General features: G+C 42.3%; 1 protein-coding gene across 2 annotated transcripts in view; it reads right to left on the bottom strand.

The window, feature by feature from the left end:
* The window catches only part of MGAT4B (alpha-1,3-mannosyl-glycoprotein 4-beta-N-acetylglucosaminyltransferase B), a 470916-nt gene that overhangs the window by 172629 nt on the left and 282357 nt on the right, over positions 1-15930 (bottom strand). For both annotated transcript variants that reach the window (XM_069763603.1, XM_069763604.1), the window contains exon 5: positions 3319-3365. In XM_069763603.1, the coding sequence (XP_069619704.1) occupies positions 3319-3365 (47 nt within the window). The remainder of the gene's footprint in view (positions 1-3318; positions 3366-15930) is intronic.

Genomic DNA, 15930 nt, shown 5'->3' with positions numbered 1-15930 from the left:
TCTTCCTTCTGTAGAAGATTTAGTTTACATGCAGCTCTATTGTTGGTGTTCAGCTTGGACCTTTACCTAACAGCGCACACACAGATAAGTGGACCCATACTAGTAGAGTACCCCTCCCAGAAGATTCGGACAGGCTCCACCTGCCACTTGGATGTATTTCGATAGGCACACCTAGTGATCAAACTTTTTTTTTTTACAGTTTTTCCGAAATTGAAAACCCCTGTATGGAAGAGGGCTGTGGAGTTGGTAAGCCAAACCTCCAAGTCCGACTCCTCAATTTCCCTGACTCTGACTTCACAGCCCTGGTCACTACTGAGCATGTACATAAAGTGCAGAACAGATTCACCTCAAAGAAAAGCCCAGATCCTCAGATCAGGAATAGAACAGACATTTATAGGACAATTCTTAACTTTCTCAAATTATTATGGAAACATTTACAGCACATCCTGCATTGTACTACTGAACCCAATTTATTAATTATATATTTTAGGAGTCGGAGTCAGTCCATTTTATATCAACTCAGACTCCACCACAATGGACACAGACTCTGATTCCACAGCCCTGGTATGTAATTCCTACTGGACCTTATGGACATCATACAGAGGAATCCGATGATTAAGATACTCATCTTCAGGCCCAGCCAGGCAGATTCCCGATGTGTCGCCCCAATCACAGAAGAAGCCATGTATTACAAGCAGAAGCAGCTACTTTCTGCGTGAGGCGATGCACACAAAACTTTAGGCCACGTTCACACGTTCATTATTTGGGCAGTTTTTTACCTCAGTATTTGTAAGCCAAAACCAGGAAAGGAACAATCAGAGGAAAAGTATAATAGAAACAAGTCACCACTTCTGTATTATCACCCACTCCTGGTTTTGGCTTACAGATACTGAGGTAAAATACTGACCAAATACTGAGTGTGTGAATGTGGCCTAAATTTGACATGTAGCGTCAGGATTTTCTGAGTGGGTGAAGCTAGTGCTCTATCTAGGCATCTCACTAGCTGTCTGTCTGCAATTGTTGACTTCTTTTCTTCACCTGCACCCGCTGGTCCAACAGCCAGTGTGAGGAGCAGGGCACTCCGCAGACATCCTTAGCCCAGTCATCTCTAAAGGTGAGCTGCAACACAGACTGCTGCCTCTGAACCTCCCACAGCTACACCAGGCCTAAAGTCACCATCTGCCACACTTGTTAGGTGCTGCCTTTCAGTGTCCTCATCCTCAGGGCAGCAGCTGAAGTCTAGGCTCCAGTGTATATAAAAAGCCAGGATATCATGTCTGACTTAGCAGTGCTATGTTAGTGCTTTGTTATGGGCACTATTGCTACTTAATAAATAGTTGTATAGGTCAACAGTTTTATTACACATAATGTCAACTAGTGTCTATAATGCAGCTCATGCCACATTGTGTTACAGTTAACAGTGGGGTACCACAGAGGTCAGTACTGGGCCCTCTTCTTTTTGACATTTATTAATGACTTTGAAGGGGCATACAGAGGAGAATTTTAGTATTTGAAGCTGATATTTTCTGCAAGTTAGTCAACACAGAGGAGTCCAATTTAATGTTACAGAGAGATGCATTAAAATAGGCATAGATGTTCATAACGACAATTAGTCTGATTAATTAATTAATATCTGCCCCATGGGGTTTTTGCCTTCTTCTGGATCAACCTGTTAGGCTATTGTTAGAATGCAATAAACTTAACTTTAAGCCTTTTAGAGATCATTTCATCTTCAACTTGCTTGACTGTTCACATTAACAGTAATTTTGACCAGGGGTGCCTATACTTTTACATGACACTCTATATACCAGGATGGGTCCCAGGATGGGGGATATAAATACTAAGATGGGGCCCAGGATAAGAGACACCAATCATCAACATCTGATAAAAAAACCAGAACAACTGTATCTTTGATATCTAAAGTCCTCATACACATTAGATAATAGTCAACCCACAAGTTTCGGTGGGATCGGCGAAATGGCTAATGTGTATGGAGAGGCCGCCTGCCCTCCCAACAGATTATTCTGGGGGACATAAGGATTGAGCAGTTGGAATTCAGTTGCCATCTGATGTATATAGCCATCCCAGCTCTTTCAGCTGCAGCATGCATTGACCACCGCCACTTTTCCGCGATTTTGGAGATTGGCGGGAGTCGGTGATTTTTGTATATGGCTGACTAGCGCTTTGTGTGCCTGGGATGCTATTTAGTCCCAGTCCGGGCCTGCTCTTCTTTAGCCAATATGGGAAACTATCATAGAAAAACAATTTGTTAATACTCTATTAGGGCACTTTAAAGTAATAATATGGATTTCAACTGCAGCGCCATGAACAATAAGCCCGAGCAGGGACAGCCACAAGAAGTGTCCTACTCTCCGGAGGACCCAACCTGACTGTTCATTAGAAGGATGGTGACGAGAACGAGCTTTGTGTAACACTTCAGTTCTCTTTGGTGGCGTTGGGGGGAAATTTAGCATCAAAGATTCCGCTTTTGATTACAAATCACTGGGGGTCCAAGCAAAAGCCTATTTGGGGAGCCTTTTAAACTATATTGAAATCCTTAATGACTTCTTTCAATACTTCCATGACTGTTTTGTGCTATTCCATATCCTGAAAGGTTTGTGGTCACGCACAATGTGCCATTTTTTTTTTCTTCAATTACGTTTTCTAAATCTAAAACCTTAGTTCTGTTTCCAAACTCGTTCTTCTTTATCCATTATTTTTTTTCCCTAGTGAAAATACTCAATTCACCACCTGCCAAGGAGGTTTATTGCTAAAGATTATATGGTTAAGTCTCCCCAATAGGATTCCTCCAGTAAAATGCTTTATGAAGCAGGTCCAAATGCTTTCATCCAATCCATTCAGACTTTTACTTCTAGATTGTTAAAAGCACTGCACAAAATGCTTAAATTAAAATGACGGAGTCGTGCCAAGATTTCCCATAAATGAACCCAAAAGCTGTACGAACACTTCAAGGGCATTGCAAAGAAGTATCTCATAAGCAGAAGAATGATGGTTTCTCCCTATTCATAGGCTCAGGCCCCTGAAGACTCTACACCAGGGGTGTCAAACTGCATTCCTCGAGGGCTGCAAACAGGTCATGTTTTCAGGATTTCCTTGTACTGCACAGGTGATAATTTAATCACCTACTTTTGTTAAATTATCACCTGTGCAGTACAAGGAAATCCTGAAAACATGACCTGTTTGCAGCCCTCGAGGAATGCAGTTTGACACCCCTGCTCTACACTCTAGTCATTATAACTCACATCCTAAATTTTTACATTAAGAAAAATAAGAAAAAAAGAAACCCACAAAACTTACAGGCTCTTTATGTTGTCAGCCACTGTGGTCGCATACTGTGCATCAGTCTGCAAAAGAAAAAACAAAATCATTTTATTTACCCAGTATTGAATAATATATATATTTTTTAATATTCACGGTCAATTCAACAAACTTTGCATAAATCAGTACAGGAGAATACATGAAACACTAATATATGTCTCCACCTATGAGCCACTTCTTCACCTACCCCTGCCTACTCAACTCATGATCCACGCTGAGCAAGAAGGATTTGAAGTAAAGCTTTTTTCAAGGCAAGATAGACTGCCAGTACAGTGAGGAGTCAGGTTACACCTCCTATTATACTCCATGGAGAGGGGAGAAATAAGGAGGAGACACTGGGATTGAGCTACAGCTCAGCAACGGTTTTATCTCACTGCAGAGATGGATTCACAGCCACACAGCTCAATACTGCTGCATGTTTTCCATGCTGCTGCTTCTGCCTGTGCACTATAAAAATAAGTAATAAATAGTAGGAATCCATCTTGGTGTGAGCGGTTTATGGAAGGCATCATATCAGCTAGTGTCCACCCACTAGCTCAGAGAGAACTGAAAATTGACGTGCCATGTTGCATTAAGTGGCATCATTCGACATAGCCAGAAGCTCACGCATGTTCAGTGCACCTCAACACAAAAGCAAAAACTCAACGTTCAACAGTCATTAAACCAATAAATACTAAAAGTGGACTCATGACAATATCGTGTAGTAAATGAGGTTCCGTCATCCCGGTAGATAAAATGGCATTTAAAATCCTATTCATCTTTTTGATTGCTGGCAAACAGTGTGCCTTAACCTCAGAGATACATATCAATCATACACAGTGTCTGCCAGGAGCAGGAAAACAATATTCTACTGAAGAGGGGGAAAAAAAGGGAAATAAATATGAATGTGCCAACAGAAAGCCTGACACATATTGCTAGAGACAGGAAAAATGCTTCTTGTTCCAACTCGAGCTGAAGCACGGTCTGAAGCAGGGGAGAATTTACCGCCGCACTGATCGGGGAATGCCCAGAATACTTCAGCCCGATGATGTGTTTGCACAGCTATATTTATAGAAGGAAAATACAGAAATGCTGCCGTTAATCATGAAAAGGCCGTTATGGCGGGTCGTCGTTTGGTTCGGAGCAAATTGTGCGCTACCTTAGAAGTTGTACATCTGAGGACATGCACTCAAACATAGAGGCATTAACCTCACTATAACAGGGCGCCGCAATCATCATCCAACGGCAAGAATAAAACGGCCATTAAAAATGACATATCCTAACAACAAGGAGCCTTCTGGGGCAAGATAAATGGCATATTACTGTAGGAAGCCCGGAACATACAGCAGAGTCTGTGCCGCTAATTGCAGTTCAAGAGACTCAATTGTGGCTGTAGGCGAGATGTAACGTGAACGGGACAAGCTGCAGTACCGGGAAAAGCCGCTCGTATCAATGAACCGCTGGGCCCACCTGAATAATGAAAGGTCCCAGCAGCCTCTTGTACAGATCTCCAAGGAATCGGAGGTCGGATCCTCACAATCACCAAAGATTAGGTCACCAATTCACACGTGAGGTTTATTGCATACATTTACATTCAAGTAAGCTACATCCCAGGCTTATACCCTAATGATCAATAGCAAAAAAAACTTAGAGAAACAGAGGATAAATCTTGACCTATTCTTGCCATGGGGTATAGAATACATTCAAATACTGAGTTATGTAACCCCTTACTGGCAGAGACAGTCTTGGCCAATTTGTTTTTCCTTTTTAGTGACCCTGAGTTCTGAGACACCGGACCTACCGATGTAGCAATAACAGGATTTGCTGATCATTGGCTCAGTGATCATATGCAAAGAGTGGTAATAAATGGTTGTACATACAATTGGAAGAGTGTTTTATGTGGAATATCACAAGGATCTGTCCTGGCCCCAGTGTTGTTCAACGTTTTTATAAATGATATAGATAAGGGAACTGAAGGTAAACTAATCAAATTTACTGATGCTGCAACGCTAGGAGGGATAGCTAATAGTGATGAGGTGTTGTCTGAGCATGCTCGGGTGCTAACCGAGTGACTTCGGTGTGCTCAAATATTATGTTCAAGTCCCCGCGGCTGCATGTCTCACGGCTGTTAGGCAATCCATGCATGCGTTGCGGTTGTCGAACAAACAAGAAATTCTCGCATGTGTTGCAGTTTTCGAACAGCCGCGAGACATGCAGGTGCAGGCACATATTTTTCAAGCAAGTCGAAGATACTCAGATAGCACTCAAGCATGCTTGGCTAACACCTTACCCCAGCACACTCGCTTGTCACTAATAGCTAACACTAGAGAAGATAGAGAAAAGATTCAGAAGGATCTAGATAAGCTTGAACAATGGGCAGTGATTATATAAAGGTATTTAACAGGGAGAAATGCAAAATTCTACATCTGTGAAAGAAAAATCAAAGTGACATCTACTGAATGGGAGGAAAAAAAAGTAAGCGACAGCACGTGTGAAAAATACTTGAGTATACTAATAGATCACAGACTACACATGAGTCACCAATGTGGTGCAGGAGCAAACAAGACAAACAAAGTTCTAGGATGTATTATGAGAAGCATGGAGTCTAAAGGTACCTTCACACTGAACAACTTAACAACGATAGCGATCCGTGACGTTGCAGCGTCCTGGATAGCGATATCGTTGTGTTTGACACGCAGCAGCGATCAGGATCCTGCTGTGACATCGTTGGTCGGAGCTAGAAGGCCAGCACTTTATTTCGTCGCTGGATCACCCGCTGACATCGCTGAATCGGCGTGTGTGACGCCGATTCAGCGATGTCTTCACTGGTAACCCGATATTTACCCTGGTTACCATTGTAAATGTAAAAAAAAACAAACACTACATACTTACATTCCGGTGTCTGTCGCGTCCCCCGGTGTTCTGCTTCCCTGCACTGTGTCAGCGCCGGCTGGCCGTAAAGCAGAGCACAGCGGTGACGTCACCGCTCTGCTTTATGGCCGGCGCTTCGGCATCGTTGGTCGCTGGAGAGCTGTCTGTGTGACAGCTCTCCAACGACCACACAACGACGAAACAGCGACGCTGCAGCGATGGGCATCGTTGCCTATATCGCTGCAGCGTCGCTTAATGTGACGGTACCTTAAATCATGTGAAGTAATTATCCCGCTCTACTCCTCCTTGGTCAGGCCTCATCTACAATACTGTGTCCAGTTCTGAGCACCACATTGTAAAAAAAAAAAAAGAAAAACAAGCAAGTTCAGCGAAGAGCTACCAGGATAGTGAGCAGACTGCAAACTATGTCCTATGAGGAGCGATTAAAGGATCTGGGAATGTTTAGCTTGCAAAAAAGAAGACAAAGAGGAGAATAGCCGTCTACAAATATCTGAAGGGCTGTCACAGTGTAGAGCTACCATGCTTATTCTTATTTGCACATGGAAACAAGAGAAGCAATGGAATGAAACTGAAAGGGAGAAGATACAGATTAGGTATTAGTTTTTGACAGTGAGGGTGATCAATGAGTGGAACAAGCTGCCATAAGAGGTGGTGAGTTTTATTTAAATGGAAATAAAAACAGAGGCTGGACAGATATCTGTCTGAGATGATTTAGTGAATCCTGCATTGAGCAGGGGGTTGGACCAGATGACCCTGGAGGTCCCTTCCAACTTTAACGTTCTATGATTTGACGATTTGTACTTTTATGGATCCGTTTTGAAAGACATAACATGTAATGAAGAATATATAGTTTGAGGGGTGAGGAGTGAAACAGCAATTCCTCAATTTCTTGAGGTTGTGTTTACTGGGTTTAGTTTTTCCAGTTTGAGTTTTACAGGGATAAAATATTTCTTTTGCACAATAAAAACTAAAACAAAATAAATGGTTTCTGTTTGCCATTTTCAAAGAGTTTTTATTCTTCAGTCATCCGTGCTGTGTGAAGCTGAATTTACATCGTGGGTAAAAGTAGCATGATCATTTTATAGCTGACCTCATTATGGGGTGCGGCAATACCAATTATGTGTTCTTTTTGTAATGTATTTTTAATTGTCAAGAAGTTTTTAAATATTTTTTCTTAAATTTCACAAGTTTTTAGTCCTACGAAAAGACCATTATGCATGAACCTAGTAGTATACGCTGCTATAATAATACTAATAATAATTTAATTTCTGTAGCGCCAACATATTCCGCAGCACTGGGAAATGTACAGACAATAAAAACAATACAATGCAACACATTTCAACAGGTACAGGAGGAGTGAGGGCCCTGCTCACAAGCTTACCATCTTTAAGAAAATGGGGGGACACAATAGGTAAAAAGTATTTGTCATGTATGGTCCAGCCATGATTATAATAAATAAGGGTTATGATATAAGGCTGCAGGATCCGGTCAGCAGCCGGTATTTGTCTAAGTACAGTCCCCAAGTGCTATTGGGTGCATGGAGAGAATGTGGACGCAGATGAGTAAGAGGAACCAGATTCTAAGAAAATTTTAGAAAGGAGGAATGTTAGTGAAGTGAGGTGATAGGCTTGTCTAAAGAAATGGGTTTTTAAAGAATGCTTAAAAATGTGAGGGATAGGCATCAGTCTGAACACCTGGGGTAGTACATCCCAGAAAATTGGCGCAGCACGAGAGAAGTCTTGAAATAGAAGTGGGAGGATCGGATTACGGAGGATGTTAATCTTCAATCAATTGCATAACAGAGAGCATGAGTAAGGTGATAGACAGAGATAAGGAAAGAGATGCATGGTGAAGCAGAACTGTGTAGAGCTTTATGGTGAGAGGAAAGTTTACATTGAACTCTGTAGTGGACGGGTAACCAGTGTAATGGCTGGCACAAGGTGGGGACATTGATGTAATGGCTGCACAAAAATACAACCCTGGCTGCCGCATTCTGGATTGATTGGAGAGGAGAAAGTTTGGTAAGAGGTAGACCAATCAATAGGGAGTTGCAATAGTCCAGACGATAATGAATAAGAGCGACAGAAAGAGTTTTTGCAGTTTTCAAAAGGTACAAAAAGGTTGGATTCTGTAATTTAAGGTACAGGTGACATGAGAGAGTGAGGAATTGTCTATGGGGAATAAAGGAAAGTTCTGTGTCAAATATGACCCCAGGACCCTACTATACTTCTGTATTGCATTATATGACCATCTGTGTAACGCTAACAGTTGTCCGATGTAGTCCTGCTTATAGCATGGTCGAAGGTATAAAAATGGCACCCTTAGGAAATTCATAAGGTGCCAATGCAAAATCTGTAACGGGACATTTATTTTAGGAGTCTATTCATATAGCACAAGAGCCCTTGGCAAGTGCTACCCCAATAGTTACCCTCCAATTTGGAAGATTGGTTAACAAATGAATGCATTAACTGCATAGTGTAAATTTGTACAGATGAAAATGCTCTTCAGACGGGGAATCTTACATTTTGGATATGGCTACAGTGGATAACAGATCTCATTTGTATATGTACTATAAAAAATGAGACCATGGGGAGGTTTTTTTCTACTATGGGACATGCTTTCTTCTATGATAATCAGTATATGATTTGTCAGCACAAAAACTCACAGTTTCTCTGTAACACTGTCCTTCCATTACTGTGACGCTGAACTAGAGCGGACATGATGGTTTCTGCTACAGAAGCAGTTTTTACACAACTGTTAACTGTAGTGTTAATGCAATTACCACATAGCAATGCACTGGCAGACGAAGATGGTGGGAGACAGACTGTCCGTAAATACACAAAAAATAGACAATTTAATGGGCCTGAACAGGAGTCTGAGGCTGATTAATTCTCAGGAGCTCTCCTTCCCCCATCTATTATCTCACAATTCATAATTGGTTATCTGATAAAGGACACAGGGGAGAAGTGAAGAAAGAAAATCAGTAGTTTACTAAAGTAAGGCTAAACATAGGAAATGCGCAAGAAAAAAAAAATTACAGCATTCCCTCCCTTTATCCGCACCTTTTTGACCCTATTCTGCTTCATATGATTAAAGCTGAAAAAAATAACAAGATATCTTCTCTATGCGACTACAGAAGTCAGTTTCTTTGCATTCTGTTTGTGGCAGTAGGACATGACTGCAGCAGGAGCCTCTCCCCACCCTGTGTGAGGTAGGAGTGCTGGGTCACACCCCACTGGGATAGCGCATTTATCACACTTTCTTCTCACTATTGTAGAATGGCTTTTCCTATTCACAGGGGCACAAGGGAAAAAAACGTATATTGTGCAGCATCGATTTTTTTTGTTTTCTCTACACATGGGCCTACGAGTGGCCTTAGGTCAGAAATATACCTCCGACAGGCCCAAAATGATCAGGGTAATACAGGAACTACACTTTCTCTTTATATGTAATCTTTAGAAGTTGTAAATGTGAAAGTTACAACTTACCTACTTTGTCTCTAGGTGATTCCTGACTGCTGGATTTTATTCAGGGTATCACTTAAGACAAGAACCGAGAGAGTTCCCCAAAAACGTAAAAATTGAGAGGAATCTTTTTTTTTTTGTTTTTAAACAAGCTGATTGGCTACATGTCCTTTAAAGAGAATCTATCACGCCCAACAAGTGCACTTGTGTGTATGACTTGCATATCCGTGCACTTGCAGTAGTCCGTTATATTATAAAACTAGAGAATGACAAAAAGCATAACAGGGTCTTACCTGGGTACACCACATCAATGAAATGCACAATCGTGTTCACCTGGTCGTTGTAGCCTGCTGCAGACCCACGGTAATGAGAAGACAGGAATCCTAGTAATGTGGTCTATTTGTCAACGCGTTTCGCAGGACTTAACTTCATCAGGGAAAAACACGTTTGTCCTAATAAAGAAGTTTAATACTTTGAAATGCGTAGACAAAGCGCATTACTAGGTTTCCTGTCTCATCATCCTTCCGCGGCAGCGCAGGTTAACCCATTTGTAGTAGTCAGCTCCACTCTCCATTGCAATTGGCAGTAACCTACTGTACATGCACCAGCCACATGTAAAATGGTGCAGGCAACAAGATTTCGACAGATAGCAGAGGTAATGTCACAGAGACAGCTAAAAGAAATCATGAATCCAAACAAATCGGCAGTGTGATATTCACATCTGACTCCTATAGGACAGCAAAGATCAATCCTAATCACAATGGATCTGCTTTACCGACACACCTCAATAGGTAGATGAATTACTCTGAATGAGGTCAGGCAGGGGAGTGACTGAAAATCTCTGCAGAATAATACCTAGGCTGTGATCGCACATGAGCAAACACTGCTTTATCTATATAGAATCTGATTATTTGGGGGTTTTTTTGTTATACCCATTTCCCTTTTTTTGGTGCAGATTTTAAGTGACCTTTCTTTCATATGCATGTAAAGAAGCTGCGGAGACACCATCACGTGTTTCTCAACGCAAGCAGTGAATAGCCAGGCCTTTCCCCGGGAAGGAACAACCACGGGAAGGGCAGCATCCTATGAAGGAAAGCCACCTATGCCAAGCATGGTATCCATCCACAGACAGCTGTTTCGGGGTTGGCATAGGTGGCTTTCCTTCATAGGATGCTGCCCTTCCCGTGGTTGTTCCTTCCCGGGGAAAGGCCTGGCTATTCACTGCTTGCGTTGAGAAACACGTGATGGTGTCTCCGCAGCTTCTTTACATGCATCTGCATATTTCCCATAAGGGTTGGGGGCAGTGTTCTGGAATCACTGCGTTGAGAAACATGTGATGGTGTCTCCGCAGCTTCTTTACATGCATCTGCATATTTCCCATAAGGGATGGGGGCAGTGTTCTGGAATCACTGCGTCGAGAAACACGTGATGGTGTCTCCGCGGTGTTGGATGTTTTGGTCTCCCCGAGGCCAATCATCTGTACCTTTATAGCCTTTTTACTAGGCACTGCTCCTAATAGCCAGATTCCTACTCCACACTGATAAGGGGCAAAAACCCCGAAACAGCTGTCTGTGGATGGATACCATGCTTGGCATAGGTGGCTTTCCTTCATAGGATGCTGCCCTTCCCGTGGTTGTTCCTTCCCGGGGAAAGGCCTGGCTATTCACTGCTTGCGTTGAGAAACACGTGATGGTGTCTCCGCAGCTTCTTTACATGCATCTACATATTTCCCATAAGGGATGGGGGCAGTGTTCTGGAATCACTGCGTTGAGAAACACGTGATGGTGTCTCCGCAGTGTTGGATGTTTTGGTCTCCCCGAGGCCAATCATCTGTACCTTTATATACTTTCTTTCATATGGTTTAATTTTAGTGTAAAAAAAACACCCTGATTCTGCACTTAAAGAAAAACAAAACTTTTTTGTTAACTTATAAAAACAAAAATCCACCTCCCCCCTCAATTAAACAGCATCTTTAAAACACACATTGCGTTTTCATGAAATCCCATCCATTTACTTGGACTGTTAAATTCACTGGATTTTCTGAAGAAAAAAAAAATGCAAGAGGAAAAAAATGCAGCTTTTACAGTACATGGCAGCATGGCCTAAAAACCAATGCAAAGAAAAAATAATAGAATTCTTAAGTTTGATCAGACCCTTTACCACTAAACAATCTTCCTAGTGTAAAGCATGAATAGATAAAGTAGCAAGGAGAAAGTTTCACTAAGAGGGTCATTAAAGTTGTCATTTTTGGGGTTCTATCCACTTTAATTTGGAAACTTTAATATGTCTACCTGCTAATTATGCCATGTAATTAGTAACAATGTCTGCTCCAATTTCAAGTCTAAATTTACTTAAAACCCCCTGAAGAATGCACAATTATCTCACCCAGTAAAGTCAGCAGACATCATTACATTATTAGAAATACTTAATGTATTTTTTATTTGTTCTCCTTCATATTTCTATAAATACTGTATTGACTGCGACCATTTGTCCTGTGTCTCACCACCTACGCACACAGCGTTCCTGCTCCTAGAGCCGTCAGTGAAGGCATTAGAGATATTTTAGAGGCCATTGTTTATCTCTTAAGATGTTTTATAGAGACTACTAATATTCAAGATATAAAAGATACAAATCGCTTAGTACATCCACGCTCGGATGAATACACCACAACATTTGGAGCTATAAAAGGCAATTAAGCAAATGACACAGTGTGCGGCCCATAGATGACCCAGTGATGGATAAGATTCCCCCTGAATCACATTATTGCCTGGTAAATGGGGTCCCGAGGCCATCGCAGATGGTCACCATCACCCAGTGTGCGAAAAAACCTGCATCTCTACCACGATGTCGGTATACGCCCTTATTAAGTTCTCTATGACCCAATGGATGTTACACTAAATCATAAAGGGAACCGGGGTCATGTCATTTTTAGAAACTAAACTGTCCCCAGTGCGTTGTTAGTGATGTAATGTGCATCTCTAACACTTGTGTCTTTTCAATTAAAACGGCGCCAGAATCATGTCCAAAGCTCACTTTATATGGTACCTGCTCATTCATTCACAGGGGTGTGCTTCATTTTCTTTCAGCCATGGACTCGTCATATTGTCGACACCGACGCACTTTGATTGATGTTCCGGGTTGCGCACACAGGAATCCGCTCCCGCGCTTGCACAGTGTGGAGTGGGGTAGTGTTAATTAGGGAGCTGTGCATGCGCAGTGACGATCTGCTCCCCGCACTGGGGTAGTGTCAACCAGTGAGCTGCGCACGCGCAGTGACGATCTGCTCCCCGCGCTGGGGTCGTGTCAATCAGGGAGCTGCTCATGCGCAGTGATGATCTGCTCCCCGCGCTGAGGTAGTGTCAATCAGGGAGCTGTGCATGCGCAGTGACAATCTGCTCCCTGCGCTGGGGTAGTGTCAACCAGGGAGCTGCACATGCGCAGTGACGATCTGCTCCCGCGCTGAGGTAGTGTCAACCAGGGAGCTGCGCATGCGCAGTGACGACCTGCTCCCCGCGCTGGGGTAGTGTCAATCAGGGAGCTGCGAATGCACAGTGACGATCTGCTCCCCATGCTTGTGCAGTGACGTTACTGCGCATGTGCGCCTCCCCGTTGAACACTGAGCAAGCGCAGCATTTTAGAGCGGATTCACGTGACATCGGCACAACCTGGAACATTAGAGTAACATAGTAACATAGTTAGTAAGGCCGAAAAAAGACATTTGTCCATCCAGTTCAGCCTATATTCCATCATAATAAATACCCAGATCTACGTCAGAGTGCGAGGGCGTTGACAATATGACGAGCCCGTGTCTGAAAGAAAACGATGCACACCCCTTTGACTGAATGAGCAGGTATTATATAACTATATAAAGTAAATTTTGGACATCATTGTGGCGCCATTTTGATTGACAAAAACGTGCTAGTGATCCAAATTACATCACTAACATTGCAATGGGAACAGTTTAGTTGCTAAAAATGAAATGACCGGTTCCCTTTAAAGTCATCCTGTCACTTGCCATAAGTATATAGTTTTTTACCTGGTGTAAATGACACTGCCTGTATGGGCAGAAATCTGTATTGATCTCTTCCTCCTCTATAACCTTTATAAATATACCCACACAGTAAAGTTCACCAGGTGGTGGCATTTTTAACTCTGATAAATATAAGTTATCTTTTACTGGGGGGGTGGGGGGGGAGAACTTTTGTACAGTTAGATTTTAAAAAGACTAGATAAAATCAGGAAGAGAGAGAAATATCTCACAAATGTAGAGGTGGAGAAAGAAGAAAAAACGATGCCAGATTCAGGAGAACAGTGGTTTTTACACCAGATAAGAAATGACGCCTTTATGGAAAGTGACACGACTATTTATTTTTTTAAAGACAGTTATCCACCTCTGACCCACGGGGACATATTAACCCCTTCATGACCTTGGGTTTTTCCGTGTTCGTTTTTCGCTCCCCTCCATCCCAGAGCCATAACCTTTTTTATTTTTCCGTCAATATGGCCATGTGAGGGCTTATTTTTTGTGAAACAAGTTGTACTTCTGAACGACATCATTGGTTTTAGCATGTCGTGTACTAGAAAACGAGAAAAAAAAATTCCAAATGCGGTGAAATTGCAAAAAAAGTGCAATTCCACACTTGTTTTTTGTTTGGCTTTTTTACTAGGTTCACGTAATGCTAAAACTGACCTGCCATTAGGATTCTCCAGGTCATTACGAGTTCATAGTTAAGTAAATAAGGCAGCACACTGTAGCGCTGAAACATGCAAATATGAAACACGAAAATTGAACTGCATTACTGCACTAGAAATATGAAAAATGAGAGCGTTTAGCGCATAAAAATGGCCAATTTTATGTGTACCTGGTAGCCCCTTTACGGCATCTCTCTTATACCAGGTCCTACACTTGCCTTACCTCGCTGAGAATAAACGTCTCCATCTGAATGGGTACATGTGAAACCTCTTACTAGACTAAAATTCTCTCTCTGTGGAGGGGTATTGGACCTGCTGTAATTAAAACACCTGTGGCTAGGAGGCGGAGTGCACGATCAGAAGGCTAGAGAATACATTTAAAAAAACCTGACCGGCACATCCAAGGTAAGCGAGGTAAGGCAAGTGTAGGACCTGGTATAAGAGAGATGCCGTAAAGGGGCTACCAGGTACACATAAAATTGGCCATTTTTATGCGCTAAACGCTCTCATTTTTCATATTTCTAGTGCAGTAATGCAGTTCAATTTTCGTGTTTCATATTTGCATGTTTCAGCGCTACAGTGTGCTGCCTTATTTACTTAACTATATACGAGTTGGCGACTCTAGGTTCAGCACCTGTTCACACTGAGTCTATGTTTGGATGTGCCGGTCAGGTTTTTGAAATGAATTACGAGTTCATAGACACCAAACATGTCTAGGTTCTCTCTTATCTAAGTGGTGAAAAAAAATTCCAAACTTTGCTTAAATTAAAAAAAAAAAAATTGCGCCATTTTCCGATACCCGTAGCATCTCCATTTTTCATGATCTGGGGTCGGTTTAGGGCTTATATTTTGCGAGCCGAGCTGACATTTTTAATGATACCAATTAGGTGTACATACGTTCTTTTGATCGCCCGTTATTGCATTTTAATGCAAAAAAACGTAATTTTGGCATTTCAATTTTTTTTTCTCGCTAAGCCGTGTAGCGATCAGGTTAATCCTTTTTCTTAATTGATAGATCGGGCGATTCTGTACGCGGCGATACCAAATATGTGTCGGTTTGATTTTGCTTTTATTGATTCATTTTGAATGGGGCGAAAGGGGGGTGATTTAAACTTTAATATTTTTTTCACATTTTTTTTACTTTTTTTTTCTTTTCTTACTTTTGCCATGCTTCAATAGCCTCCATGGGAGGCTAGAAGCTGCCACAACTTGATCGGCTCTGCTACATTACAGCAATCATCAGATCGCTGCTATGTAGCAGAAATGCAGGCTTGCTATGAGCGCCGACCACAGGGTGGTCATGTGGCGGGGGTCGGCGATGCGCTTATTTCCGGCAGTAAGCGCCGGTTAAATGCCGCTGTCAAACGCTATAACTAGTTAATAGCGGCGGGTGAATCGTGATTTCACCCGCCGCTATTGCGGGTACATGTCATCTGTTCAAAACAGCTGACATGTCCCGGCTTTGATGCGGGCTCATCGCCGGAGCCCTGCACATCAAAGCGAGGGATTTGACCTTGGACGTACTATCTTGTCTGAGGTCAGAAAGGGGTTAAAGAAGATACTA

This window comes from Ranitomeya imitator, chromosome 4, assembly GCF_032444005.1.
Source record: "Ranitomeya imitator isolate aRanImi1 chromosome 4, aRanImi1.pri, whole genome shotgun sequence".
NCBI classification, from domain to species: Eukaryota; Metazoa; Chordata; class Amphibia; order Anura; family Dendrobatidae; genus Ranitomeya; species Ranitomeya imitator.
This window is presented reverse-complemented; position numbering and strand designations above follow the sequence as displayed.